General features: G+C 54.8%; 1 protein-coding gene across 10 annotated transcripts; it reads left to right on the top strand.

The window, feature by feature from the left end:
* Nucleotides 1-27,705, top strand: SYT12 (synaptotagmin 12). Of its 10 annotated transcripts, none has more exons than XM_065527916.2 (8): nucleotides 1-53; nucleotides 7,203-7,259; nucleotides 11,847-11,895; nucleotides 17,264-17,656; nucleotides 20,793-21,008; nucleotides 21,749-21,869; nucleotides 22,914-23,047; nucleotides 25,403-27,705. In XM_065527916.2, the coding sequence occupies exons 4-8, from the start codon at nucleotides 17,381-17,383 to the stop codon at nucleotides 25,574-25,576; spliced, it is 921 nt and encodes a 306-aa protein (XP_065383988.1). In that variant the 5' UTR covers nucleotides 1-53; nucleotides 7,203-7,259; nucleotides 11,847-11,895; nucleotides 17,264-17,380; the 3' UTR covers nucleotides 25,577-27,705. The 10 variants fall into 10 exon arrangements, with proteins under 10 accessions (XP_065383988.1, XP_045228131.2, XP_045228135.2 ...); XM_045372196.2 differs by having other exon boundaries at nucleotides 11,702-11,895; XM_065527915.1 differs by lacking the exon at nucleotides 1-53 and adding an exon at nucleotides 363-588.
* Nucleotides 27,706-27,924: the final 219 nt, after the last annotated feature.

The following is a 27,924-nucleotide window of genomic DNA, read 5'->3' as shown; positions in this document are numbered from 1 at the left end:
GTCGGTGTTTTCTTTGGCTCCCGGAGGTGCGCGGTATCGGGTCCGTTTTTAAGGTAAAGAAACTGAGGCCTAGAAAGGGAACAGGATAACCCAGAGCGCGAAGGCTGGGGCTAGAACCCAGGCCGGCTGGCTCTGAGTCCAGTGCTTGGCCTGCCTCTCAGAGGCCTGTGGGCACATCCCCACCCATCCCTGTCCCCAGTCCTGGGAGCGAGGGGTTGGGCTTGGCCTCAGGGCGTCCCTGGATCCCAGACGCGCTTGGGGATCTCCAGCTCGGACCCCGGGAGCAGAGACAGCGCTCGAGGTTGTCACTTTAAATTAAAGAGGGAGCGAGCGGGCGAGCGGGCGAGCGCGAGGGAGCGCGCGGCGGGCTCCTGGGAGCGTGCCCGGACTGCAGCGCAGCTCCGGTCCACCGCTCCGGCCCGGCCGAGCCCCTGGCCCGCGCCGCGTCCCTCGGAGGCGGGCGCCCGGCGACACTGCAGGGGTGGCGTTGCCGCCGGCGGCCGGGCTAGGCGCAGGTGCGTGCGCGCTGCGGGAGGCGGGCCGGCAGCTGGAGCCCAGCCGGAGCGGCGGCCCCTCCGCGGAGCCCGGGTGAGTACGCACCCCGACGACCCCCGTGCGCGGCCGGGATCACACCCTGATCGCGGACGCACGCAGCCCCCTCCTCGGGTCCGGGGCCCGGGACCCCAGAGCCCCGCGCACTCTGCGCGCCTGCACCTCCGCGCGGCGCTTGCACACGAACGAATGCCGGGCACCGCGCACGCTGAGCGCCCTTACCCGGCCCAGCCACTCCGCGCAGTGCGCATCGCATCGCACGCCCCGCGTGTGCACACACGCGGCTCACCCCACCATTTACACGCCTCCCCGCGCCCACGCTGCACACACGCCCCTCACTTTCGCATTCAGCAACCTGACTGTCCTCACTGTCCCTGCTCTGGCTTCACACCCCCTCCCGACACTCCGGTCCCCATACACCCTGGGGGTTCCCGAGGCAGGAGCGCTGGGTCTGCGGGAACCGTCCCAATCTGGAGGGAAACGTTGCACCCCAGCCCAAGGAGGCACTGGCTGTGTGAAGAGCCAGAGATGACCCTCAGCCTCCGGTGGCACCAGCCTGAGTGGGGGGGCTTTCCAGAGCTTAGGAGAGGGGTACGGCGGGGCAGGGGAGGCAGCTTGCCCAGACTCAGGGCCTCAAGGCTGTAGATTTGGGCTGAAGTGCGGGGAGGGAGGTGGGGGGCCGGGAGCCTGGCCTGTGGGTGGAAGGCCCTAAACTGGCCATCCTGGGAGCCCTCTTCCAGGGGCTGCAGAGAGACTGTGTGCCGCCCTCCTCCATTGCCAAAAGCCTGGGAAAGCTGCACCATGGAATGTCAGCTCCTTCTCCCCATCAGGGGGTTACAGTTTTAGAGCGCAGCAGCAATAGTGCTTCCTATTAGAAATGGGAAACTGAGGCTCAGAGAGGGCAGGAGACCCACCCAAGTTACCATAGCCAGTGTGAAGAAGGGTTAGGACAAGTCCCCAAGCCCCCAGCCTCCCTACTCTGAAGTCTGAAAGCTTTCCTAAGCAGCTCTGCAGAGTGGGGGCTCCTAGCCTGGGTTTCAAACCCGGACTCTGCCACTTGTCAGCTCTGGTGACTGACTGACAAATAAGACACATCTGTAGGCTGGCAGTGCTGCCCACACTGCACCTCAGTTTCCTCTCCAGTGCAAGGAGCAGGGTAGCAGCCCCCTCAGAGGGCCGTGGTGCTGAGATGACACAGGGCAAGTCACACAGTAGGTGCCCAAGAAATGCCAGCCAGCACCTCCCAGCCAGTCTGTCCTGCGGTTTCTGTGGGCTGTTTGGGGGATGGCAGCAGGATGTGGTTATCTGAGAAAGCGGAGGAGGGGGACTTGAAAAGGTTTCAACCTAAAGATCCTGAAGAGGCTCACAGCTTGAAGGGTGAGGCTCTCCTGGGCCCACCTCCCAACCCTTCCCATTCCCTTGCTAGCCAGAGAATGATGTGAGGACACTGGGCAAGGAGGTGGGGTGGAGCAGAGGGCAGGGACAGAAGGCCCCTCTCCCCTGCCGAGGCACAGCGTTCTTGGAAAGCCAATTCTCTGACAAGCCCAGGAGGGGCCTCTGCCATGGTCTGATTCCAGCAAAGCCGGGGGAAGTGGGGGGCTCTTCTAACTCCCCACCCCAAAAGGCCTGCCTGGTCAGGAGTCAGCATGGTGGCCAAGAGCCCAGGCCCAGATCCATTGCACCCTGGCACCAATCCCGGTGTTGCTACTTGTATGCTAGGTGACCTCGGGCCCCAGCTTCCTCATCTGTAAAAGGGAGATCCATTAATCCATTGAATCATCATGTCCACATTGTGTACCTACTACAACCAGGCACAGTGCTAAGCACTTAGCACATATTATGTCCACTTGCATGCAGCAGTAAGGAGATATGGCTAGGTAGGTATGATCGAGCTGGAATTTGAACCTAGAGCTGTTTTCAATGAGTATGCTCTGTGCAGTTTAGGGTCTGGGGGTTTGGGACTGAACGAATTGGTCGGATGGGGAGGGGTGCTGCAGGGGGTGGGATGTGCAATCTGGGAGCTCAGTGAGGGTCTGGAGCCACTCTGGTCCCCATGTTATGCTCTTTGCTGTGTGTCTGGACACCGGGGACGCTCTGGTCACAGGCTGCCCTGGTCCTACTGTACCTTGTCGCTATCCTCTTCTAGCCAAAGCCACAGTCCCTCTGCCTGGCAGACCTCCAGGCTGCCAGCGGGAGCCCACTGAGGTCGTCCCAGGTGAGATGGAGTCAGGGGGTCTCAAAGTGAGCAAAGCCGTTGAGAAGGGTACCTGCTGTACAGCCAGCACTTGCAACTTGGTCTCGGCTTCCTGCTCACTGGTTGGGTGACCTTGGGCCAATTCACTGCCCTTCTCTGAGCCTCCCTCTCGTCCTCTGTGGAGGACAGTCTGTGGAGGATGGGGTAGTAACAGGATTTGCCCCATGGGTCTTACGGATGGGGAAGATGGCATGAGGGTTGTCACTGCTAATGAAAGAGGGGCTGGACTGGGCAGCAGGAATGGCTGCCAGGCCCAGCTCTACCACTGCTGGCTGTGTGGCTTTGGGCAAGTCACTTAACCTCTCTTAATCTCCCATAGCTTTGCTGGGCTTGGTGAGATCGTGCCACTTCATTCCAGCCTGGATAAAAGAGCAAAACTCCGTCTCAAAAAAAAGAAAAAAAAAAAACAAAAGTAGCTCATGAACAGGGATGCGTCTAGGGGCCAACAGATTCTAGCAGTGAATAGAAGGATGCAGCCAGGGAAGGGGCAGAGCTGACTTAGCTCCAACTCCTGCTGGAGTCGGGAGATGCAAACCCATTGTCCCCAGATCTTCTAACTTTTTTAGTTTTTTGAGACGGAGTTTTGCCCTTGTTGCCCAGGCTGGAGTGCAATGGTGCGATCTCGGCTCTCTGCAACCTCCACCTCCCAGGTTTAAGCGATTTTCTGACTCAGCCTTTCCAAGTAGCTGGGATTATAGGCATGTGCCACCAAGCCCAGCTAATTTTATATTTTTAATAGAGTTGGGGTTTCTCCGTGTGGGTCAGGCTGGTCTTGAACTCCCGACCTCAGGTGCTCCCGACCTCCCAAAGTACTGGGATTACAGGCATGAGCCACTGCGCCTGGCCAGATCTTCTAACTTTCAAAGGGAAGCTGGAAATCCTTTTTAAATCAATTTTTTAATGGGAAAGTCCCCCCTCACCGCACACTGCTTTCTTTTGAGGCACAGTCTCACTATGTTGTCCAGACTAGTTTTGAACTCCTGGGCTCAGGAGATCTTCCCACATCAGCCTCCCCAATAGCTGGGACTGCAGACACAACCCACTGCACCCAGCTAAATTTTTCAATTTTAAAAGGCTGGCAACTCACTTAAATGTAAGACAAATCAACACATCTGTAGGCTGGCAGTGCTGCCCACACTGCCCAGACTAGGGATTAGGGGGCCTGTGTGGGCCATCACCAGGCTGCTAACCACAGCAGCCAATACGTACCAAGCCTGACTACACGTACCTTCTCATTCCACCCTCCTGGCAGCCTCACATCTGCTTTACAGATGGGGAACTGAGGCTCTAAGAGACTAAGAAAATTGCCCAAGGCCGCTGCAGCTAGCCAGGGGCAGATATGGGAGTCAGAGCTGGGTGCAGCTGACTACAAACCCTGTGCTCAGGATGACCCCCTCTAGGAGCCTCCACCTCTCCCGCAGTTCTCTTCTCCCTCCACTCAGGCAGATGAGATTCTGCCTTCACAGGGCACCAGGCTGGAACTTCTGTCTGGAAGCCAGGGGCGGTGGCTCACGCCTGTAATCCTAGCACTTTCGGAGGCCAAGGCGGGAGGATCACTTGAGGTCAGGAGTTCTGAGACCATCCCGGCCAACGTGGAGAAACCCCATCTCTATTAAAAATACAAAAATTAGCTGGGCATAGTGGCGCATGCCTCTAATCCCAGCTACTTGGGAGGTTGAGGCAGGAAAATTGCTTGAACCTGGGAGGCAGAGATTGCAGTGAGCTGAGATCGTGCCACTGCATTCAAGCCTGGGTGACAGAGTGAGGCTCTGTCTCAAAAAAAAAAAAAAAGAAAAAAAGGAACTTCTGTTGGGTGTGCCTAGCAGTGATTCACACCCTCACTGAAATCTCAGCTCCCTGGGAAAGGATGTCGTGTTAAAGGGAGAGGAGAGAACAGACAGCATGGGAGTCTGGGGTCTGAGCTGGACCAGCCATGGAGGTGATGGGGCCCCGGACAGCCAGAGGCCGGATGCAGCTTGAGGCTTTGTCCCATACCACGCCTGTTGTGCCGTGGGATGTACTTTGCCTTGCATACCTTGCTCGTATGCTGCTGGCATTGGCTGTCCCAGCTTGGCTCCACTCTTGCAAAGTCAGCTTGTGCCAGGTAAGCAGGAAAAAGCCGATGGCTTATCTGATTCCCGGCAAGGCAGCAGCAGGCTGGGAGGTGTGTGTGTACACGTTAGCGTGTGTTTCAGCGTATCCAGGCCAGCTTCCGCCAGGAGCTAGGACCACCTTGGACAGGGACCCGGTGACCCATTTGACTGGCAGATTCTTAGGAAACTTTTTGGAAACCATATGCCCACCTGCAGAGAGGCACAGTGGTTAGGAGCATGGAGCCAGACGGCCTGGGTTGAACAGTTTATTAGCTGTGTGGCCTGGGGCAAATTACGCCCTGGGACTCTCACCCACAAACCAGAGATAATAATAGTACCTACCTCATGGGGCTGTTAGGAGGATTAAATGAGGTCAGATATAAGCAAAGTGCTTAGAACGGGGCTTGATGTATAAGAAGTGCTCGGCAAGGTTGCCTATTCCTATCATTATCTCCAGCCCAGGCCCAGGAATGAGTTTCCACTCTAGTCAGGACGGATGAAGCCCTTCCTGGCTTAGCACCGCCCTTCCATCTCCATGACAACGCACATCTCCTTGTGGGAGTGGGGGCAGCATCAGGAGAGCTGGGAGCCAGGAGCTGGCTGTGCAACTTACCTGACCTGCTTCTCGAGGCTCCTGGGCACCCCCGGACTTAAGGGGGTGGACTAGGACTTATGGCATCCCAAATGTGCTGGATGACCCTGACTGAAGCATGGCACCCCAGCTTCTTGACTCCAAAGCCACAGATTGGGGAGAACCCCGGGGTTCCTGAAAATGTTGAGGGCCTTAGCTTTACCCTCTGATTCAACCCCTGTCCCAAAGGGAACCTACAGGATGCTCCAAGGGGTCAGGAACTAGTGGGTCACGCTCCCCGAGGACTTTTTATACTGCACCTGAATGGTGTTTGGATTTTTTGCAAATTGGTTGCTGCCTTTAAAACTCAGGAAAGTGCATGTAAAAAATTCAGGTATCTGGCTTTTCTTTAAAGTGCCAGAAGATCAAGCCACAGTGGGTGGCATTCCTGCTGGGGCAGAAAGGCAGCGGCCCTCGGGCCAGGCCATCACTCTGCAGTTCTCACGTCCCCTTCCCCTCGCCCTACCACCCTGCACCAGGCCTGCAGACTTACTGTGTGTAACCACCTCTCTGAACTACACGGGAATCCAGAGGTTGGGGCGGGCGTTATCCTGGCCCTCTGCGCCCTTGACCTGAGATCAGCGCAGCCCATCCCAGTTTCCCTTTTCCAGGACTCCCCACATGCACCCATCGAGAACACATCCATGAGCCAGATTTACTTCTTAGCACAATAATAAAACAATGAGCAGTCGCCTAGCTTCAGGTAATGGATTGTAGGAGCTCCCAGACCTTTCTAGAACAACTTCAGTTGTTCCTAAAAGCTGGGGATGGAGGGTGGGGTGGGGAAGAAACCATGCCAAGCAGTGAAAGGACTGATAATAGAATATTGCAGAGATGCAGCCTTTCTTTCCCAATCAAAATGGAAGCATTTGAAGGAAGGCTCCGGCTCAAGCCAGGGGTGCTTTGCTCTTATGAGTCGCCTACCGCGTCGCCGCTGGTCAGCCTGATGTTGTTAGGATGGAAATGAGCTGGGGTTGCAAATTTGGCAAATACAAAAACAGGTCGCCCAGGAGCATTGACGTTTTGGATGAACAATGGAAAAGATTTTGGTGTAGATATGTCCTATGGACTATTTGGGACACACATATTAAAAGCTGATTTGAAATTTGGCCGGGCACGGTGGCTCACACCTGTAATCTCAGCACTTTGGGAGACCGAGGCTGGTGGATCACATGAGGTCAGGAGTTTGAGATCAGCCTGGCCAACATGGTGAAACCCCATCTCTACTAAAAATACAAAAATTAGCCGGGTGTGGTGGCACATGGCTGTCATCCCAGCTACTTGGGAGGCTGAGGCAGGAGATCACTTGAACCCAGGAGGCAGAGGCTGTAGTGAGCCAAGATCGCGCCACTGCACTCTAGCCTGGGCAACAAAGAGAGACTCCATCTAAAAAAAGAAAAGAAGAAGAAAAAAGAAAACAAAGCAAAATCTGAAATTCACATGCCACTGGGCATCCTATGTTTTATCTGGCAATCCTGAAAAGAGTCTTAGAATGCTTGAAAAGAGCTTTAAACATCATTTCTTAAAATGCCAAGCCTCCCTTTGGTAGCACGCCCTTTATAGCGGAGTGTAAGCTCTGGATGACAGGCACGCGCGTGCCGGGAGGCCAGGACCTGGGGACGGGACGCTGACTCTCTGCAGCCCTATCCGCTTACTCTCTTTTCCCTTCCAGTCACAGTCACCACAGCAGGCACCATGGCAGTGGATGTGGCAGAATACCATCTGAGCGGTGAGTGCCCAGGGCAAGCCCCTCCCGGATCACGCCTACAAGACCCTTACCCCAGGCCTGGGTGGGAGGTGTCTGTAGGACATGAGTAATTTGTCCTTGCCATTATTGCCTTCACTGTCAAGGGCAGTCAGTGACTTGCCCAAGGTCAGACAGCCCTGGGGACATCAAGCTTGGCCCAGTCTGCCATCTCCTCATCTTGCCACTCAAGTGACTCCTTCCTGTTAAAGTGACTTTCTCTCTTTCACTTGAGAGGGTCCCCGGGGAGACCCTCGTCCTGCTGCACCCTGGGGATGAGCCTGTGAGTCGGAATCCACTCACCGAGGCCTTTTGTGGAGGCTGTCAAGTAGCCAAGGGAAAATAAATCCAGGAAGGTCAATGTTAGATTCATGAGGCATTAAACTCAGAGACCACCCAGTCCGGAGACAGAAGCTATGGTGAGCTGAGATCACACCACTGCACTCCAGCTTTCCAGCCTGGGCGACAGAGTGAGACTCTATCTCATTAGGAAAAAAAAATAGAGGCCACCCAGTCCAGGGCCATTGCTCCCACCCTGTCACCCTGTGCCCCAGCAGGGAGATGGGAGCTGGCCCGGAGATGCCTCAAGACTCCAGACATACTCCTGCAGCCCTCCCCATGGACGGTAGATGGGGTCAGAGCTGAAACACACCAGCCGTCTTTTCTCCCTTTGTTCTTCTCCCCATTCACAGATGGGAGAAGTGAGGCTCAGAGAGTAACGGGGTCAGGACGTGCCCTCAGGTCTCCTGACTCCCAGGCCCAGGCTCCCCATCACTCCAGGTCCTACCCTAACACAGCCCCTGGGAAGCCCAGGGCTGATCTGAAGGGTGTGCCTGGGTTTTCCCATCACTTTTCACCCTCGGGCTCACAGGTCTAGTCCCCCACACCCCACCCCCTATCTGTATGGCCTTGGGCAAGTGGTGAAACCTGAGCTTCTACTTACTCATCTGTAAAATGCAAACGATGAGCCTTGCCTCAGGGCTGTTGGGAAGATTTAGAGAGCTGATGGATGTGCAGCGCCCAGCACAGTGCAGACGCCACTCTCCCAGCGCCAGGGCTTTGCACATGCTGTTCTCCTGGCCTGGAGTTGTTCCCTGCCTCTGCCTCTGCCTCTGCTTGCCTGAGTCCTGGGGCCTGGTGTCAGAGTTACAGGTGCAAATCTGGACCCAGTCTGTCTGGAGGCAGATCTTTCCTCTGTCCCTCAGCTTCCTCATCTGTAAAATGGGGAAAGCAATAGAACCAACCTCACAGGATTGCCTTGACTGGATGGGTTAATATATGTGACGTGCTTAGAACAGGACCTGGCAAATCATAAATAGTAAGTGCTTCATAAGGGGAGTTATTCCTCCTCCTCCTCGTCCCCCTCGTTTCCGGTCTTAGCCTAGACCCCACTTCCAATATCACCCAAAGACTGGTATTCCATAAAATCAGTAAACAAATGAATGTGAATTGTCATTTCATGCCACCTTCCTGGGGCTTTTCCTTCTGTGCCCCCAGCCCTGCCCCCTTTTCTGCCACACCGGGCATGGGTTTCATCCTTCAGCTCCCAAGAGCCTCAGGCACAGGGGAGCCTGAACCTGCTTTGCCACCTGGCTGTACCCACAGCCTGCTCGGAGACCTTGGGCCTCCGGTCCTGCCCTCTGGCCAACCCCCGGCTACCACCCAGCCGTGCTGTGACCCTGTTCCCAGGACTCCCAGAACATGCCAAGCCTTGGCAGGGCAGGGCCCGGGAGCCTCTGTGGATCTCTTTGTTACGGGTGTATTTAGCCCACAGGTGACATTCTGTCAACAGGAGCAGGAGGAAGGAGGGTTTCTTCACGGCCCTTCCATTATCATTACCCATTCCTTCTGTTTTCCCCTGGTCTGCCCAGCCCGTGACTATGTGCTGCGTTACTTTTACACACATCACAATTGTGTGATTAGACCGTGTTGGGGATTCATTTTTTTTCCTCTCTTAACAATGCCAGAAATGTGTCTCTGCATTGCCACAGTGCCATCCTAATGACCTCAATTGTCATGCTCAAAGGCCAGTGACATTTCCTCCCAAGACAGTGCCACCAGCCCTCCCTGGCCCCCTCGGTGGGACCTTCAGGCTGTTTCCAGATTTCTGCTGTTATAAATACAGCCTCGATGACTCATCCCAGACATAAAACTTGTTGGGATTTTCCCTTTAGAATAAATTCATCAGAGTGGTTCCGCTAGATGGGGGATGTTCTTGTCATCTGCATTTTCCAGACAGAGTCTGAAGCCCAGAGGTGCTGGGTGACTTGCCTGGAAGCCAAGGTACCTGTGCCCGGCTCTGCCGTTTCTCACCGATGGCCTTGAGTGGAGAAACAGATGTGCCCGTTACCCTTCCTTGGTCTCAGTTTTCCTCTTTTAGAAAGTAGGGCCATGGCCGGGCGCGGTGGCTCACACCTGTAATCCCAGCACTTTGGGAGGCTGAGGTGGGCGGATCACCTGAGGTCACGAGTTCAAGATCAGCCTGGCCAACATGGTGAAACCCTGTCTCTACTAGAAATACAAAAATTAGCCGGGCGCGCTGGTGGACGCCTATAATTCCAGCTACTTGGGAGGCTGAGGCAGGAGAATCGCTTGAACCCAGGAGGCAGAGGTTGCAATGAGCTGAGATAGTGCCACTGCACTCCAGCCTGGGCAACAAGAGTGAAACTCTATCTCAAAAAAAAAAAAAAAAACAGAAAAAAAAAAGAAAAAGAAAAGAAAAGAAAGTAGAGCCTCACAGGGTGCTTAGTGCTGGGAGGGCGTCAGGGCTGGAGGCCAGTGAGTCAGTGCTGTGGATCTGGCTAAAGGTGGCTCAGTAGACAGCAGGGCAGCCTAGAAGGGCTGCCCCACTGTGTGCTCCATTCCAGTGCATCTGGGCTTCAGGGCAGCAGTGATGAGGAACTTCTCTAGCCCCAGGTCCCCTCCCTCCCTCCCCCAGGCACTCTGCCCACTCTGGGCTTTTTATACCCCTCTATTCTTCCTGCCCTTGACTTCCAGCTCCTGTTGCTGTGGCCTGGCACACTTCTTGCCCCTCCTGATATCTCGGCTTACATGTCCCTCCTCCGGGAAGCCTTCCTGGGCTGCTCCCATTCCCAGTACGCTGATTTGTCTATTTATTTGCCTGCCCCACACCACCCCCTAGATTGCCAGCTACTTAAGGACAGGGACTTGGCCTGGGGCTGACTTAGCCCTGGCTACCTGTGCCCATAGGCTGCTGGCGCACCAGGGTGGGTGCTCGATGGATGTGCAGTGATCCATCTCCAGCCCTGAGATGCCCTTCGCGCCTCTCTCCACTTTGCTGCAAGGGAACTGTGCAGGGTTGAGGCCGGGTGGGGCAGTGGTTACCCCGCTTGCTTTGGGGTCAGGCTGCCAGAGTTGGAGTCCCAGGATCACCCCTTCTGGGCTCTGTGACCTTGAGCAAGTTCTTTAGTCTTTCTGTGCCTCAGTTTCCTCACTTGAATTGAGACAGACACAGTACTAAGAACAGTTTAGAGAGCTGTATTTGCCAGCACTGTGACCTGCAGAATGAATCCCAGTGTCTCCTTGGCTTCCTGTGGGGAAGCAGAGCCAGATTTCCTAGGAGAGGGAGGCAAAACCTTGGAACGTGTGTGGTCCTGCCTCGTGCCAAGCACGGTGCTGGGGAGGACGCGCCTGCCACAGTTGAGGGGGTTGTTAATTTCCGTTTTCGGGGGCAGCAAGGCTCAGAGAGGGAAGGTTATTGACTCATCAGCAGAGCAAAAGCCTCTGAGCATCCGGATTTGTCTCCGAGCCCTGCACAGCCTGCAGCCACCTCACTTGTGGGTGAGTTGTTTGTTTGTTTTGGTAAGAGATTCACGGAGAGATGAGATTCACATACTGCGCAATTTACCCACTGAAAGTGTACAATTCAGTGGTTTTTAGTATATTGTGTGACCAGCCACACAATCCATTTTTAGAATATTTTCATCATCCCCCAAAGAAACCCTATTTCTCCCAACTTTCCAGCCCCTGACAGTCACTAATCTACTGTATAGACTGGTGTCAATTCTGTCTACGTAGATTTGCCTGTTCTGGATATTACGTACACCGGCTGATCATCCTCAATCCAAAAATCCAAAATCGAAAATCTGAAATTTTTTGCGGGCCGACATGATGCTGAAAGGAAACGTCCATTGGAGCATTCTGGATTTCAGATATTTGGATTAGGAGTGCTTAACCTATAAGTGTAATGTAAATATCCCCAAATCAGAAAAAACCTGAAATCCAAAACACTTCTGGTCCCAAGCAACACGGGGAAGTGTATGTCTTGTTCGACATGGGATCTCCAGCACCTAGCACATAGTAGGCATCCAATAAATATCCATTCAATGAAGAAGTCAGTGCTGCTCCCCGGGTGGGGGTCTGTATCCACTAGGAAGCCCTAATGAGAGGCTGCCCTTGCCTTGCAGTCATCAAGAGCCCCCCTGGCTGGGAGGTGGGTGTCTATGCTGCAGGGGCCCTGGCCCTGCTGGGAATCGCAGCTGTGAGCCTGTGGAAGCTCTGGACGTCGGGGAGCTTCCCCAGCCCCTCTCCGTTCCCCAATTACGACTACAGGTACCTTCAGCAGAAGTACGGCGAGAGCTGCGCGGAGGCCAGGCAGAAGGTGAGGCTTCTGCTCCTGCAGGTGCACAGCGAGTGCAACCCCATGCCCCCACATCCACTCAGATCGGCCTTCAGCCCCTCTCCCTCCCCTCCATCACCGCCTCCTCCTGGTTGATGTCCTCCTTTGAAGGGGAGTAGACCTCCCTCCTCCCCTTTCACATCCGCACCATTTTTTTTTTTTTTTTTGAGATAGAGTTTCCCTCTTGTTGCCCAGGCTGGAGTGCAATGGCATGATCTGGGCTCACTGCAACCTCTGCCTCCTGGGTTCAAGCGATTCTCCTGCCTCAGCCTCCCAAGTAGCTGGGATTATAGGCGTGCACCACCATGCCCAGTCAGTTTCGTATTTTTAGTAGAGATGGGGTTTCACCATGTTGGTCAGGCTGGTGTCGAACTCCTGACCTCAGGTGATCCATCTGCCTCGACCTCCCAAAGTGCTGGCATGAGTCATCACACCCGGCCTGCTTTTGAACTACTAACGTCTTCTTTCTTTCTTTCTTTCTTTCTTTCTTTCTTTCTTTCTTTCTTTCTTTCTTTCTTTCTTTCTTCTTTCTTTTCTTTCTTTTTCTTTCTTTCTTTTTTTTTTTTTTCCAAAATGCTCCTTGTGGAGGAGGGCTACCCCATAGGAACGTGTCCAGAGTAACCTGATATATTTATTTCTTCTTTCTTTCTTTTTTCTTTTTCTTTTTTTTTTTTTTTTTTTGAGACAGGGTCTCACTCTGTCACCCAGGCTGGAGTGCTCTGGCACAATCTCAATTCACTGTGACCTTCACCTCCTGGGCTCAAGCAATCCTCCCACCTCAGCCTCATAAGTAGCTGGGACTACAGGCCCAAGCCACGATGCCTAGCTAATTTTTTTTGTTTTTTGTAGAGACAGGGTTTCACCACGTTGGCCAGGCTGGCCTCAAACTCCTGGGCTCAAGAGATCTGCCCGCCTCGGCCTCGAAAAGTGCTAGAATTACAGGCGTGCACCACCGTGCCAGGTCCTTCTCTTTTCACCTCCCTTGTAGCTGAAGCATTTTGACATACTGTTGAACACACATCAGAAGCATTATTTTAATGGCTGTAGGAGATTCCTTTTTGTGCATGTGCCATGATTGACTAAATGTCATGATAAATAATGCAGTGGATGTTCTGTATGTAAAACTTTGTCTTCATTTGGGATAGTGTACTTTGGATGGATGTCCACATGTGGAATTGTTGTATCGGGGGCACACACATTCTTAGGGCTCTCACTATACGTTGCCGAATGTTTTATCATTTAACACATGGCAGAGAATTTTCCGAATGTCATGTAGAGTTCCAGAAAGCACAGCCAGAATCTATTACCAGATTAGAGTCCCTCATGCTCACTCACTTAAGGTGTCTGGGGGGACTATCTCACATGCTGTTGGGGGAGTGTAAATTTGAAAAAACTTTTCCAGGCCTGGCGTGGTGGCTGACGTCTGTAATACCAGCACTTTGGGAGGCCGAGGTGGGTGGATCACCTGAGGGCAGGAGCTCAAGATCAGACTGGCCAACATGGTGAAACCCTGTCTCTACTAAAAATACAAAAATTAGCTGGGTGTGGTGACACATGCCTGTAATACCAGCTACTCGGGAGGCTGAGCACGAGAATCACTTGAACCTGGGAGGCAGAGGTTGCAGTGAGCCAAGATTGTGCCACTGCACTCCAGTCTGGTTGACAGAGCGAGACTCTGTCTCAAAAAAAACCCCGCTTTTCCAAAGAGCATTTCGGCAACGCTTGTCAAAAGCCTTCAAAGGGGCCGGGCGCAGTGGCTCACGCCTGTAATCCCAGCACTTTGGGAGGCCGAGACGGGCGGATCACGAGGTCAGGAGATCGAGACCATCCTGGCTAACATAGTGAAACCCCGTCTCTACTAAAAAAATACAAAAAACTAGCCGGGCGAGGTGGCGGGCGCCTGTAGTCCCAGCTACTCGGGAGGCTGAGGCAGGAGAATGGCGTAAACCCGGAAGGCGGAGCTTGCAGTGAGCTGAGATCACGCCACTGCACTCCAGTCTGGGCGACAGAGCGAGACTCCATCTCAAAAAAAAAAAAAAAAAAAAAAGCCTTCAAAGGACTGACTGGGCGCGGCGGCTCACGCCTGTAATCCCAGCACTTTGAGAGGCTGAGACTGGTTGATCACCTGAGGTCGGGAGTTCGAGACCAGCCTGACCAACATGGAGAAACCCCATCTCTACTAAAAGTACAAAATTGGCCGGACGTGGTGGCACATGCCTGTAATCCCAGTTACTTGGGAGGCTGAGGCAGGAGAATTGCTTGAACCCGGGAGGTAAAGGTTGCGGTGAGCTGAGATCATGCCATTGCACTCCAGCCTGGGCAACGAGAGCAAAACTCCGTCTCAAACAAAACAAAACAAAACAAAATTAGCTGGGCATGGTGGCAGGCGCCTGTAATCCCAGCTACTCAGGAGGCTGAGACACGAGAATTGCTTGAACCCAGGAGCCGAGATCGCGGCAGTGCACTCCAGCCTGGGCAACAGAGTGAGACTCCATCAAAAACAAAAACAAAAAACCTTCAAGGGACTGTGTCCTCTGAGCCAGGATTTTAAGAAAGCTATTCGATACTGCAGCATTTGTATTTCTGAAAAAGTAGAAACAACGTAAGTGTCCAACAGTGCGAAAGAGTGAATTAAATTATGATTATCTGCTCAATGGAAAATTGGGGAACCATGAAAATTATGGTAAGCAGCCAGGTGCAGTGTCTCATGTCTGTGATCCCAGCATTTTGGGTAGCCAAGGCAGAAGGATCTCTTGAGCCCAGGAGTTGGAGACCAGCCTGGGCAACAAAGCAAGATCTCATCTCTACCAATAAATAAATAAATTAGCCAGATGTGGCTGGGCGCGGTGGCTCATGCCTGTAATCTCAGCACTTTGGGAAGCCGAGGCGAGCAGATCACCTGAGGTTGGGAGTTCGAGACCAGCCTGACCAACATGGAGAAAGGCCGTCTCTACTAAAAATACAAAAAATTAGCTGGGTGTGGTGGGGCATGCCTGTAGTTCCAGCTACTTGGGAGGCTGAGGCAGGAGAATTGCTTGAACCCAGGAGGTGGAGTTTGCAATGAGCTGAGCTCATGCCACTGCACTCCAGCCTAGGCAACACAGTGAGACACCATCTTAAAAAAAAAAAAAAAAAATAGGCTGGGCGCGGTGGCTGAAGCCTGTAATCCCAGCACTTTGGGAGGCCGAGACGGGCGGATCACGAGGTCAGGAGATCGAGACCATCCTGGCTAACACGGTGAAACCCCATCTCTACTAAAAAATACAAAAAACTAGCCGGGCGAGGTGGCGGGCGCCTGTAGTCCCAGCTACTCGGGAGGCTGAGGCAGCTGAATGGCGTGAACCCCGGAGGCGGAACTTGCAGTGAGCTGAGATCCGGCCACTGCACTCCAGCCTGGGCGACAGAGCGAGACTCCGTCTCAAAATTAAAAAAAAAAAAAAATAGCCAGGTGTAGTAGCTCACGCCTGTGGTCGCAGACACTTGGGAGAGTGAGGTGGGAGGATCGCTTGGGCCCAGAAGATTGAGGCTGTGGAAAGCTGTGATCGCACTCCACCCTGGGCAAGTGAGACCCTGTCTCAAAAAAAAAAAAAAAAAATTATGGTAATGAAGGCATGGAAGATGTTTGTGGTATAAAAGGTTCTTGTTTTCTCAAATCCCAAGGTCAATTTAAGGAAAATAAAAATATTTATTTATTTATTTGTTTTTGAGCCGGAGTCTCACCCTGTCGCCCAGGCTGGAGTGTAACGGCGTAATCTTGGCTCGCTGCAACCTCCGCCTCCTGGGTTCAAGCAGTTCTCCTACCTCAGCCTCCTGAGTAGCTGAGATTACAGGCGCATGCCGCCACACCCAGCTAATTTTTGTAGTTTTAGTAGAGACAGGGTTTCACCATGTTGACCAGGCTGGTCTTGAACTCCTGACCTCAGGCGATCTGCCACCTCAGCCTCCCAAAGTGCTGGTATTACAGGAGTGAGCCACCGTGACTGGCCAAGGGAAAAAAAAAATTAATATTTGGGTGAGCGTCATCCAACATGAAAGCTTCCTGTGTTGTAAAATTCCCTTGTGGCTGCTCCATCATCTCTTGAGTGGCTGGCTTCTGGTATTCTTACCCGTTCTTCTTCTGGGACACTTAGGGTGCTAGCTGTTTTTCCTTTTTCTAAACATCACTGCAATCGACAACTTGACGTATGGAATTCTGTCCCTACAAATAAACATGTTAAGAAAAAGTTGAGGGACCAGGCGCGGTGGTTCACGCCTGTAATCTCAGCACTTTGGGAGGCCAAGGCAGGTGGATCATGAGGTCAGGAGTTCAAGACCAGCTTGGCCAACGTAGTGAAACCCTGTCTCTACTAAAAATACAAAAATTAGCTGGGTGTGGTGGCGGGTGCCTGTAGTCCCAGCTACTTGGGAGGCTGAGGCAAGAGAATTGCTTGAACCCAGGAGGCAGAGGTTGCAGTGAGCCAAGATTGTGCCACTGCACTCCAGCCTGGGCAATGCAGCAAGACTTTGTCTCAAAAAATAAATAAATAAATAAATAAATAAATAAATAAATAAATAGTTGGCCAGGTGCAGTGACTCACGCCTGTAATCCCAGCACTTTGAGAGGCCGAGGCGGGCAGATTGCCTGAGGTCAAGAGTTTGAGACCAGCCTAGCCAACATGTAGACACCCCGTCTCTACTAAAAATACAAAATTAGCCAGACGTGGTGGTGCACACCTGTAATCCCAGGTCCTCAGGAGGCTGAGGCAGGAGAATTGCTTGAACCCAGGAGGTGGAGGTTGCAGTGAATCGAGATCGTGCCACTGCACTCTAGCCTGATGACAGAGTGAGACTCTGGCTCAAAAAAAAAAAAAAAGTCTCGTGTACCCCTAGGCTGGGCACGGTGGCTCAGGCCTGTAATCCCAGCACTTTGGGAGGCTGAGGTAGGTGGGCAGATCACCTGAGGTTGGGAGTTCGAGACCAGCCTGACCAACATGGAGAAACCCTGTCTCTACTAAAAATACAAAATTAGCCAAGCATGGTGGCGCATGCCTGTAATCCCAGCTACTCAGGAGGCTGAGGCAGGAGAATCACTTGAACCCTGGAGGGAGAGGTTGCAGTGAGTCAAGATCGCGCCATTGCACTCCAGCCTGGGCAACAAGAGTGAAACACGGTCTCAAAAAAATAAATAAATAAATAAGTGACATGAAATAATATTAAACAAGGACCTTCCTAGCTAAGGGATGCAGGGCTTCTGTGAAAGGGGAACTTGGAGATTCGAGAATGAACAGGACTTACTCATCTCTTTGACGTCTCCCAGTGACCCTGCCTATGGCCCCCATGATGCTCCCACATCCCTCTTTCTCATCCCCAGAGAGTGCCTGCCTGGAATGCCCAGCAGGCCAGCACGCGGGGATCATCCAGCCGCAAAGGCAGTCTCAGCATTGAGGACACTTTTGAGAGCATCAGTGAGCTGGGGCCTCTGGAGCTGATGGGCCGGGAGTTGGACCTAGCCCACTGTGGGACCCTCCGGAAGTCCCAGTCGGCCGACTCCCTGAACTCCATCTCCTCCGTGAGCAACACCTTTGGGCAGGACTTCACCCTGGGCCAGGTGGAGGTGAGCATGGAGTACGACGCTGCCTCCCACACCCTGCACGTGGCGGTGCTGCAGGGCAAGGACCTCCTGGAGCAGGAGGAGGCCAGCTTCGAGTCCTGCTTCATGCGTGTCAGCCTGCTGCCCGACGAGCAGATCGTGGGCATTTCCCGGGTAAGTGGGGCTTAGGGTGGGGCACAAGGGTGCTCTGGGCTCACTAGACGCCTCCCAGGCAGACAGGGCGGTGGGGCCCGGCAGGATCCCAGGAAGGCACTAGAGCGCAAATATGGATGCTGATCCTAGAGCTGAAGCTTCAGACGGTAGAGAAAGCTCCATACAGAGCCGGGAGGTGGGGGGCTCCACCTGAAGGCTCCCATTGTGTGGCGTTCTTAGCTCTCCTGCTAGGTGAATACAGAGTGTGGCAACTGTCCCTGTCCACATCTGCCCTGTGTCAACATGGGGTCCCAGCAGAAAAGGGATGACATGCTCAAGAGGGCTAATTTGGGGAGAGCTTAATAACAGGACTGTCCAGGTACAGTGACTCATGCCTGTAATCCCAGCACTTTGGGAGGCCAAGGTGGGAGGATCGCTTGAGCCTAACCAGGAGTTGAAGGCCAGCCTAAGCAACATGGCAAAATTCCTTCTCTAACAGAAAAAAAAAAAAAAAAAAAAAAATTTAGCTGGGTGTGGTAGTGCCAGCTAATGTATAGTCCCAGCTATTCAGGAGGCTGAGGTGGGAGGATCACTTGAGTCCAGGAGGTTGAGGCTGCAATAAGCCACGATTGCACCACTGCACTCTAGCCTGGGTGACAGAATGAGACCCTGTCTCAAAAAATAAAAATAGGGGTGGGCGCAGTGGCTCACACCTGTAATCCCAGCCCCTTGGAACCTGAGGCAGGTGGATCACCTGAGGTCAGGTGTTTGAAACCAGCCTGGTCAACATGCTGAAACCCCATCTCTCCCAAAAATACAAAAATTAGCCAGGCATGGTGGTGCACACCTGTAATCCCAGCTATTTGGGTGGCTGAGGCAGGAGAATTGCTTGAACTCAGGAGGCGGAGGTTGCAGTGAGCCAAGATCATGCCACTGCACTCCAGCCTGGGCGACAAAGTGACTCCACCTCAAAAATAATAAATAAATAAATAAATTTTAAAAATGAAAATAACAAGAACGTTTAGAGTGGCGCAGATGGGTTGTGAGGCGACCTCAGGGATGGCATGGTACCCTGGAGGGGTGTAACAGGAGGGGCGGTCCCACTCTAGATCTGAAGGGATGAGGGGAAGGTGAGGTTACTGGGCCCAAGAGGATAGAGGGCCACCTTTTGTGGAAAGGGCTACCTTGGTGGGAGCTGCGCCCTTTGGCCAAGGGACATGGTCGTCCCGCAGCAATACTGCGGAGAAGGACCTCCCTCCCCCTCCAGTTTCCTTCTGGTGACCTCCACTGGTTGACCTGACCAGAAGCCAAAGGCCAAGGGAATCTGTTGACACAGCCCATGGAGGTCAACTCTCAGGGCCAGAGCAGAGTGGGGAAGGGTGAAGAATAAAGCGTGAGGGGCAGGGAAGGCACCCAGTCCCTTAGGCTACCCTCCACACATCCCTGTACCTCACAGAGCCAACAGAGCCACATCTGGGCTGAAGGATGGGGATGGCCTGTGACCAGAGTGCAAGGAGGGCGTGTTTAGGCAACACGTTGGGGTGGCCCAGCTTCTGAGAGTCAGTATAGTAGGCGATTAGGAGCAGGACCCTGGAGCCTGATTGCCTGGGTTCAAATCCTGGTTCCACCTCTTCCTAGCAGTATGACCTTGGGTAAGTCAGTTTAGCACCCCATGACTCAATTTCCCCATCTGTCAAATGGGCATCATGGTTATTGAGAAAGAGATGGGTTAACGTATGTGGAGTTCTTAGCCCAGCCCAGGTCAGTGCCCCATAGGTTGGCTCTCAGAACCGTGCAGAGCTCCTGTCGTGCCCAGCCATGTTGCCTGTGGTCTGGGCTGCCTAGAGGACTCTGGGTGGTTCAGGACGCATTCCTGGAGGAGGGTCATTGGCAGACAGCAGCCACCACAGCCTGATGTGTGCTGAGAACCTGGTTCACAGAGCCTAGCACAGCCATGATTCTCTCATTAGCCCCTGAGGCCAACAGGATGGATTGTTAGGGCATCTTACAGAGGAGGAAACTGAGGCTCGGGAAAGTGCTTTGCCCAAGACAACCCCAGTAAGGAAGCAGGAGGTCCGGGACTCGAACCCAGGGTTCCATCCTCCTCCACCCATGTGCGCACAAAGCACATGTTCAGAGAATGGCTGGTTGGGGAGCCCAGGCCCCCATGAGCAGGGGACAGCTGAGAGGCTAATTTAGCCGAAGGAGGGACAGGTGGAGCCAGATCATGACCAGCCTGAATGCCGAGGTCAGGAGGTCAGGAGGCCAGGTGGGCTTTATCCCTTGGAGGCCAGGAGCCCTTCAAAAGCAAGGGGTTGTGTAGGGAACGTGAGCACTGTGAGAAGAGCCTTTCCATGCCCAGGCAGTGACAGAAGAGTGTGGTCATGGTGGCTGGTGGCCCTGGGGGATTTATTCTGGGGAAGGCAAGCTTCCCAGCATAACAGCCTGGGCAATCCCACAGGGGGTGCTGCCCCCAGGCTAGGCAGCCCCTCAGCCTCAGGCAGGGTCCAAGGATGAGAACGCCTTTCTTTAAATATCGCCAGGCAGTGACTAAAGCATCCCCCCCCATTCCCCAGAGACAGTGCCCGCAATGCACCTTCCCAGGGGCCCGCCCACGACTTCCTGGGAGGAGGCCAGTGGCGCCCACCAGGCAGGACTGGGCTTGGAAACCGAGTTGGCCCAACCTCGCCTAGTCCTCCCTTCCATCCACCCATCCAGCCTACGGTGTTCAAACAGTCCTGGGCCAGGCTCTTCAGGAACCTGGGACATCAGTGGCTCGTGACTCCACAGACAACTGTCCCACTCCACTGCTTGCCTGGCCTAGGGCTAGACTCGAGCAGATGCAAGAAAGATGGAGACCACCTCCTCCAGGGCATCTGGAGGGTTCTGGGGTGCCACGGGCACTGAGGACAGAAATTAGTTGGGATCAGATTGTGGGAGCTTCAAACGCCAGGCCGCTAGATTGGCCACCACTGAGGAGAGGACAGGAGGCTTTTAAACCTTCAAGGCTGAGCCACCAAAGGAAAGATTGGCATTGAAGGTGTCATGACAACAGAGCGAGGACTCTAGCCTGGGCCTCTGGACTCCCTGTCCAGTGCTCTCTCCCTGCTGCGGCCTCTCAGGCCCCTAGCGCCCTCCATGGCCCTTTCTCCTGCAGATCCAGAGGAATGCCTACTCCATCTTCTTTGATGAGAAGTTCTCCATCCCCCTGGATCCCACAGCCCTGGAGCAGAAGAGCCTGCGGTTTTCTGTATTTGGCATCGATGAGGATGAGCGCAACGTCAGCACGGGGGTGGTGGAGCTCAAGCTTTCTGTGCTTGACCTCCCGCTGCAGCCCTTCAGCGGCTGGCTCTATTTACAGGACCAGAACAAGGTAAGTGACCCGCCCCGGCCTACTCGTCCGCCTCGGAAGAGCGCGCACACACATACACTTCCATTAAGGGACTCCATCATCCTCAGCAATGGCCCGAACCCCAACATCATTAGGAGAGCAGAGAAGAAGACCAGAGCCACGTCTGAGGAAACCGCTTACTGCAGGCAAATTTCAGAAACATCCCAACCACTGTTTACAGCTCTTCTGCTGCTTTGCCACCAAAGCTTCAGAGGCTCTACCCCTACTGCGCTTCTGCTAGAGAAACATTCCTCTGGCCTTAGAGGGGATGATTTCAGACAGAGGCCAAGCTGCACTGTAGTTTTGTAATTGTAGGAATGTTCACAGAACATCATTGCTGTTTAAGCAAAGAATCGAATTCCATTCCACTTGGATCGCTGCGTATTACTACCGCAGAGTGTTTTCCTTGGCCTGCAATGATGGAACAAAACTACATTTGATAGCTACATTTGACAGGCCGCCTCTGGCCTTTGGTCCCAGGCAGGGCCCACACCCGGTGGAAGGGAGGGGTGGGACATGCTCCATGCAGTGGCGGGGGGTGGGTGGCTGTCCCTTTCTCCAGGCTGTCCCTGCCAGCCTGGAGCCCTGTGCTGAGGGGCCCCCGGTGCAGCCACTTCTCTGTGGAGAAGGAAGCCTCAGCCTTTCCCTGGCAACCAAGGCCTTCCCTGGACCCCTCAAGTCGGGTGGAGAGAAGCCCTCTGAGCCACCCATCTGTCCCCCAGGCTGCCGATGCTGTGGGGGAGATCCTGCTCTCCCTCAGCTACCTCCCCACAGCCGAGCGCCTCACCGTGGTCGTGGTTAAGGCCAAGAACCTCATCTGGACCAATGACAAGACCACAGCGGGTAAGGCCCAGCAGGCAGCCCAGCTCCCCCATGTGGCTCAGTGGAAGCTGTGGCCCAGCTGCTGTGCTGTGGGCACCTGGAGGCATCAGCAAGTGTGGGACACAGTGCCAAGGTTCCCCTCAGCTTTGCTGAGCCCAGAAGTTGTGCAGATGGGTAGGGGGTGGCATGGGCACAATTAATCCAACAGGGGAAACATGAGATCCCTGGAGGGTGGCAGGGGCCCCTGTGAGGGCAGAGTGAAGGGGGTCAGAGTGATGGGGGGTCTGAGGGCAGGAGGCAGCACTCAGGGCTGGGGGCACTGGGCAGGGAACCAAGGTGGGCATCTGTTTTCTGGAACTGGAATTCATGATGGAGGCTCCATTCCCAGAGACAGGGCAGTACCCCAGACTCCAAAAAGGGACCAGGGCCATGGGGTTGAGGTGGGTGCCAGGCAGGACCTCATGCCTTATGTCTGTAGGAGCCCCCAGTCCCTCAGTCCCTCTCAAAGCAGTGACCGTGGAGGCAGCTGTATTCTAGAGAACTGAAGACAGGGGGCTGGGGGAGCCTGATCTATTGGGAGTTGCAAGTCTTGGGACGGTGCGGGGGGAGCGGGGGAGGGGCCAGCTCCAGGCAGGTGCAGCAAGGACACTCCGTGGGCAATAGGTGATGGGCAGACGGCAACTTGTTATTTCAGAGCCGCACACGGTTGAGTCAGGCTCTGCTGTGCGGGCGCCTGGTGACTCAGGGCTGACGTCTGCACTCGGGCCATTTATAGAAGGAACACGGTAGGGCTGCTGAGTTCCCCCCAGCATCCTAGGAGGGGAGCGCGTGGGCTGTGAGGCAGCTGCCTGAGCACAAAGCCCAGCCCTCACCTGACATGCTGTGTGAGCCTCAGTTTTCTCATCTGTGAAATGGGAAAAAAAATAAAGGACCAAGGGCGGGGCTGCAGGAGGTCACGGCAACAGCAAAGCATTGAGGAGTTTGGAGTCGGTGGGTGGAGCCAGACTGGGCAGGGCTGTGGTGAGTGAGTGTGACGCTGGCCCTCACTGCTGCACCTGCCCACAGACCCCTTCGTCAAGGTATACCTGCTGCAGGATGGAAGGAAGATGAGCAAAAAGAAGACAGCTGTGAAGAGGGATGACCCCAACCCGGTGTTCAACGAAGCCATGATCTTCTCAGTGCCAGCCATTGTGCTCCAGGTGAGGGGGGCTGGGGGACGGGAAGGGGCCAGGTCACCCCAGGGCTCTGGGGCTGCCACATCTCTCCACCTTCACTTCTCAGGGCCCCTGCAGGGGTAGCAGTTTGCCTCCAGCCATCACTTTCTAGCAGTTATTGAGTGCCACTGGGGCCAGCCCTAGGGTGGGTGCTGGGGACACAGGCACAGCTTTCTTGGTGCTCACAAGGGACAGGCAGGAGAGTCCCTAATCCACTAAGAGTGTCCTAGACTCCCACAGTCAGGTGAGAGGGCTTCCTGCAGGAGGGGATACCCAGCTCTGAGGGAGGACCATTCCTGGTGGAGGAATTGCAGAGGGCTAGAGAGGAGCCGGGGTGAGCCAGGCACCCACAGTTCCTGCTCTGAATCTCCCAGGCTCTATTTCAGGGTTCTGCTGAACTCCTCAAGTTCCCGTGGTCTTCAAAAGGTGACATGCTCCAGGGAGACCTCTCCCAGCAGGGACATCACAGACCACGGGTGGGAGCACTGCAGAGGTTAGGGCTCGGGCCCTGCTTGCGTGCCTCGGAGGATGGGGCTCACACCACCTTCCGTCACTATCTCTAGCCCTCCTCCGCACTCCTGACAATGAGAAAGTCCTTTGTGCCTTGAGCCAAAACCTGCCTCCATAGCCCCAGGGCTATACAGAACCCGCCTAATCTCCCCCAACCCAGGGACCCCGCCTGTACGTAAAGGCCCAGAACTCTGCCTCGCTCTGAGTGTTCCTAACCCAGGCACATCCCAGCATCTCTGGCCCATCCTGGGTGTCGTAGCCTTCGCCTGCCACCCTCGTGGGGCAGGCTGCCCGTGTGTCCTCTGCCTCCCCCCGGGTGTCATAGTGCCACTTCTCCACAGTCTCTAAAAGCGAGAGACTTCTGGGGACCATGTGGGAAGAGGGGGAGGAGAGAGATCGGGCTGGGTCTGAGTTTCAGCTCCCACTCTCATCTCAGGCACGGCCTCTCCTGTCCTCGGTTGTGAGTGCAACGTGGTGATATCAGTAATAGCATGTTCTGACTGTGCGCAGGTTCTACACAGTTCACTCATTTTGTTTCCGAAACAGCCCTATGAGATAGAAACCAATTTTTTTTTTTGAGACGGAGTCTCACTCTGTCGCCCAAGCTGGAGTGCAATGGTGTGATCTCAGCTCACTGCAACCTCCGCCTCCTGGGTTCAAGCGATTTTCCTGCCTCAGCTTCCCGAGTAGCTGGGATTACAGGCACCTGCCACCACAGCCGGCTAATTTTTGTATTTTTAGTAGAGTTGGGGTTTCACCATGCTGGCCAGGCTGGTCTTGAACTCCCGACCTTAGGCGATCCGCCCACTTCGGCCTCCCAAAGTGCTGGGATTACAGGTGTGAGCCACTGCACCCGGCCCCAATTTTTTTTTTTTTTTTTCCTTTGAGACAGAGTCTTGCTCTGTCACCCAGGCTGGAGTGCAGTGGCATGATCTCGGCTCACTGCAACCTCCGCTTCCCAGTTTCAAGTGATTCTCCTGCTTCAGCCTCCCAAGTAGCTGGGATTACAGGCAAGCATCATGATGCCCAGCTAATTTTTGTATTTTTGGTAGACACAGGGTTTTACCATGTTGGCCAGGCTGGCCTCGAACTCCCGACTTCAGGTGATCTGCCTTGGCCTCCCAAAGTGGTAGGATTACAGATGTGAGCCACCGCGCCCGACCAGAACAAATATTATCATCACCATTTCACAGATGGAGAGGCTGAGGTAGCAAGAGCCCAAGTCACTGCCCAAGGTCACACAGCAAGGAAGTGGAGGCCAGGCATGGTGGCTCACGCCTGTAATCCCAGCACTTTGGGAGGCTGAGGTGGGTGATCACCTGAGGTCAGGAGTTCAAGACCAGTCTGGCCAACATGGTGAAACCCCCATCTCTACTGAAAATACAAAAATTAGCCAGGCATGATGGAAGGCGCCTGTAATCCCAGCTACTTGGGAGGCTGAAGCAGGAGAATCGGTTGAACCCGGGAGGCAGAGGTTGCAGTGAGCCAAGATCGTGCCCCTGTACTCCAGCCTGAGCAACAGAATGAGACTGTCTCAAAAAAAAAAAAAAAAAGGAGGAGGGGGAAGTGGGGAGGCCAGCATTTGAACCCTGGCAGGCAGGTGCTGCCGCTGTGGAGGGAGGCAGCAAGAGAAGCCTGAGGGCCTAGTTCAAACTCTTGCCTGCCATTTATTTGCTGAGTGACCTGGGGCAAGTCTCCTCACCTCTTAGATCAGAAGTGAGGATTCAGGGAGCCCCCACTGGGGCCTGACATTTGTAGCCTTGAACCCAGGAGCCAAGAAGTGCCTCTGACTGCTCCTGGTCCTCAGCACCCATGTTGCCTCTTCCTCAGGACCTGTCTCTCCGCGTGACGGTGGCTGAGAGCAGCAGCGACGGCCGTGGGGACAACGTGGGCCATGTCATCATTGGGCCATCAGCCAGTGGCATGGGAACCACACATTGGAACCAGATGTTGACCACGCTGCGCAGGCCTGTGTCCATGTGGCACGCTGTCCGGCGAAACTAGTAACCAGGGCGGGCCAGGTGGGCAATGGAGCTGCTGGAGCCTGGTACCCACTCGGCTCTGTCTGATGCACTCTCCATAGCCCAGCTGGAGCCGTGAACACTGGGGTCCCCTGGCAGAGTCCTCATGAGCCATCCTGGTCTCTCTGTCCAGATTGCAGCAGAGGAGTGGGCGTGGCTTTGTGTCCAGGGCCCCAGGGTCTTCTCCTGCTGAGGACCAGCTGTGGCTGGGCCAGGACAGAGGGAGGGCGCTGGGCACTGGACAGCTGTGCTCCATCTCAAGCTCCCTTAACCCTGCTCCTCCGGGGAGGCCAGCTGCCAAGCCGGGCTATATTCTGGAACCCAGCGAATCTTGGGGGCCAGGCACTGTGCTAGGCACCAGCAGGAGTAACACGAACAAACCTTGCCCTTAGGACATCAGGAAGACAAGCTCCCCTGCCCCTGAGGATCTGCTCAGTGCTGATGGAAGCCCAGCTGTGTGGACTCAGGGGCTCTGAGGGCTGGGGAAACAGGAAGTATCTCTTTGACAAGGTAGGAGCTGCACTTGGAGGGGCAGGGAAAGAACTGAGCATGTTGCAGGCAGCGGGCCCAGCCTGAGCTATGGCAGGATGTGAACTTCCCATCACAAATGCAGCCCTCAGCCCACTGCAGTGGATACAAGGAAGGGCCTCTCTCAGGGCCAGAGAAGAGACCAAGAGACCAAAAGACCAGGCCCAGGCGGAAGACTGCTGGCCACGTGGAACACTGGCTCCAGAGTTATTCTCTGTGAAATCTACTCCCCGGACCTCAAACATGGCAAGAACCAGAGGTCCAAAGAGGCCCAGACACAGGTTGTTGTGCTCAGTCCTGCGCAAACCAGGCCCGGGCTCTGCAAGCATTTGATGCCCTTCCAGGCCCACTGGGAGAAAGACGCCTCAGGCAGGTCTCAGCCTGGGAGGTGGCAGGGGTGGGGCAGAGAGAATACTGGCTGCAGAGGTCTTGGTGGGCTGCAGGTGCCTGGGAAGATGTGGTGGACAAGGAGGCTCTCGGGCTGGACCTTGGAGGGGTGGCAGCGGAAGGACAGCCCAGGTGGCTGAGGCCTGATGGGAAGCCAGGAGAGGCCAGGGTGGAAGGGCGGTTTGAGGGACGCCAGGATAAGACTGAATGCCAGGCTAGGAAGGAGATGGCTCTCAATCACAGGGCAGGGGGTGCCCCCGACACTGGGTCTCCTAGCTTCTAGTTCCCGAGAAGCGAAATCTTAGAGGGGGATTCTTGGGCAAGTAGTTTCTTGCGGGTGAGTGCTCCAAGAGAAACTTACCAGAGCCAGAAAGGGAGCTGAGGCTGGAGGGAGGAAGACAAGCAAGTGTGGCTTCAAGATCATCGCCTTGGCCTGACTGCTGTGGGGGCAGGGGCCTGGGCTGTGAGAGGCACCCTGGGGCTCCCACCCAGAAGCAGAGGGGCTGGGCTGTTGCACCTTTACTGGCATCAGTCTTTGGTTACCCCCCAGCTCCAGTGGGAGGAGAGCAGGCAGAGCTTATCGTCCCCAGCCTGGCGTCCCACAGTCCCAGGAAGCCGCTTCTTGCCTTCATGGCTGAGTGCTGGGAAGGTCTGAGCTCACCCAGGCCAGCAGATGGGGTATCATCTGCTCGGTGGGGCCACCCACAGGTGACAGCATGGACCTTAAGGCTGGCTGCCCCTGTTCCTTGGTCCATAACTGGTGAGCTATGGCGACCCAGGCCAACCAGTTATCCCCAGTGATATGGGGGGAGGAGGGGCTGGAACAGGGGCCCAGGGAACTGGAGGCAGGATGGTGGCTCTCCCCACCTGACACAGCCATGGCCCAGGCCCAAGGCCAGGCTGTCTACCCTGTGGCCACAGCAGGAGGTCAGCCCAGGGCCAGGAAACACAAGGCTGGATAAGGCTTTGTAGCCTGGGATACCCCAACTCTCTCTGACCCAGTGGCTGTGCAGTGCAGGCCACTGACCCCCCTGCCCTCTCCCTACTCTCCCTCCCCCTGACTGCATGACATGTTAACTGTGTGCCCAGGATGGCCGTGGTGGGGACGGGGTATGCTGACTGGAATGATTCTAGAACCAAAATAAAGCTGGGGCGGGAAGAGGGGGCTTCCAGGGAGCCCTGCTCGGCCCTGAATCACCTTCGTCTCTTCTCTAGGAATCAGGGACTCAGGCCTCCTATGGGTTACTGTGCACCCTCCTTCCTGCTACTGGGTGCCCAGAGGGGAGTGAGCCCCATGTCTGCTGAGGAGACCATTACAGGGACCAATGCAGGCTGGGCATGGTGGCTCACACCTGTAATTCCAGCACTTTAGGAGGCTAAGGTGGGTGGATCACTTGAGGTCAGGAGTTCGAGACC

Source organism: Macaca fascicularis, chromosome 14 (genome assembly GCF_037993035.2).
Source record: "Macaca fascicularis isolate 582-1 chromosome 14, T2T-MFA8v1.1".
NCBI lineage: Eukaryota > Metazoa > Chordata > Mammalia > Primates > Cercopithecidae > Macaca > Macaca fascicularis.
The sequence above is the reverse complement of the archived record's forward strand: the minus strand, read 5'-3'. Positions and strand labels throughout refer to the sequence as shown.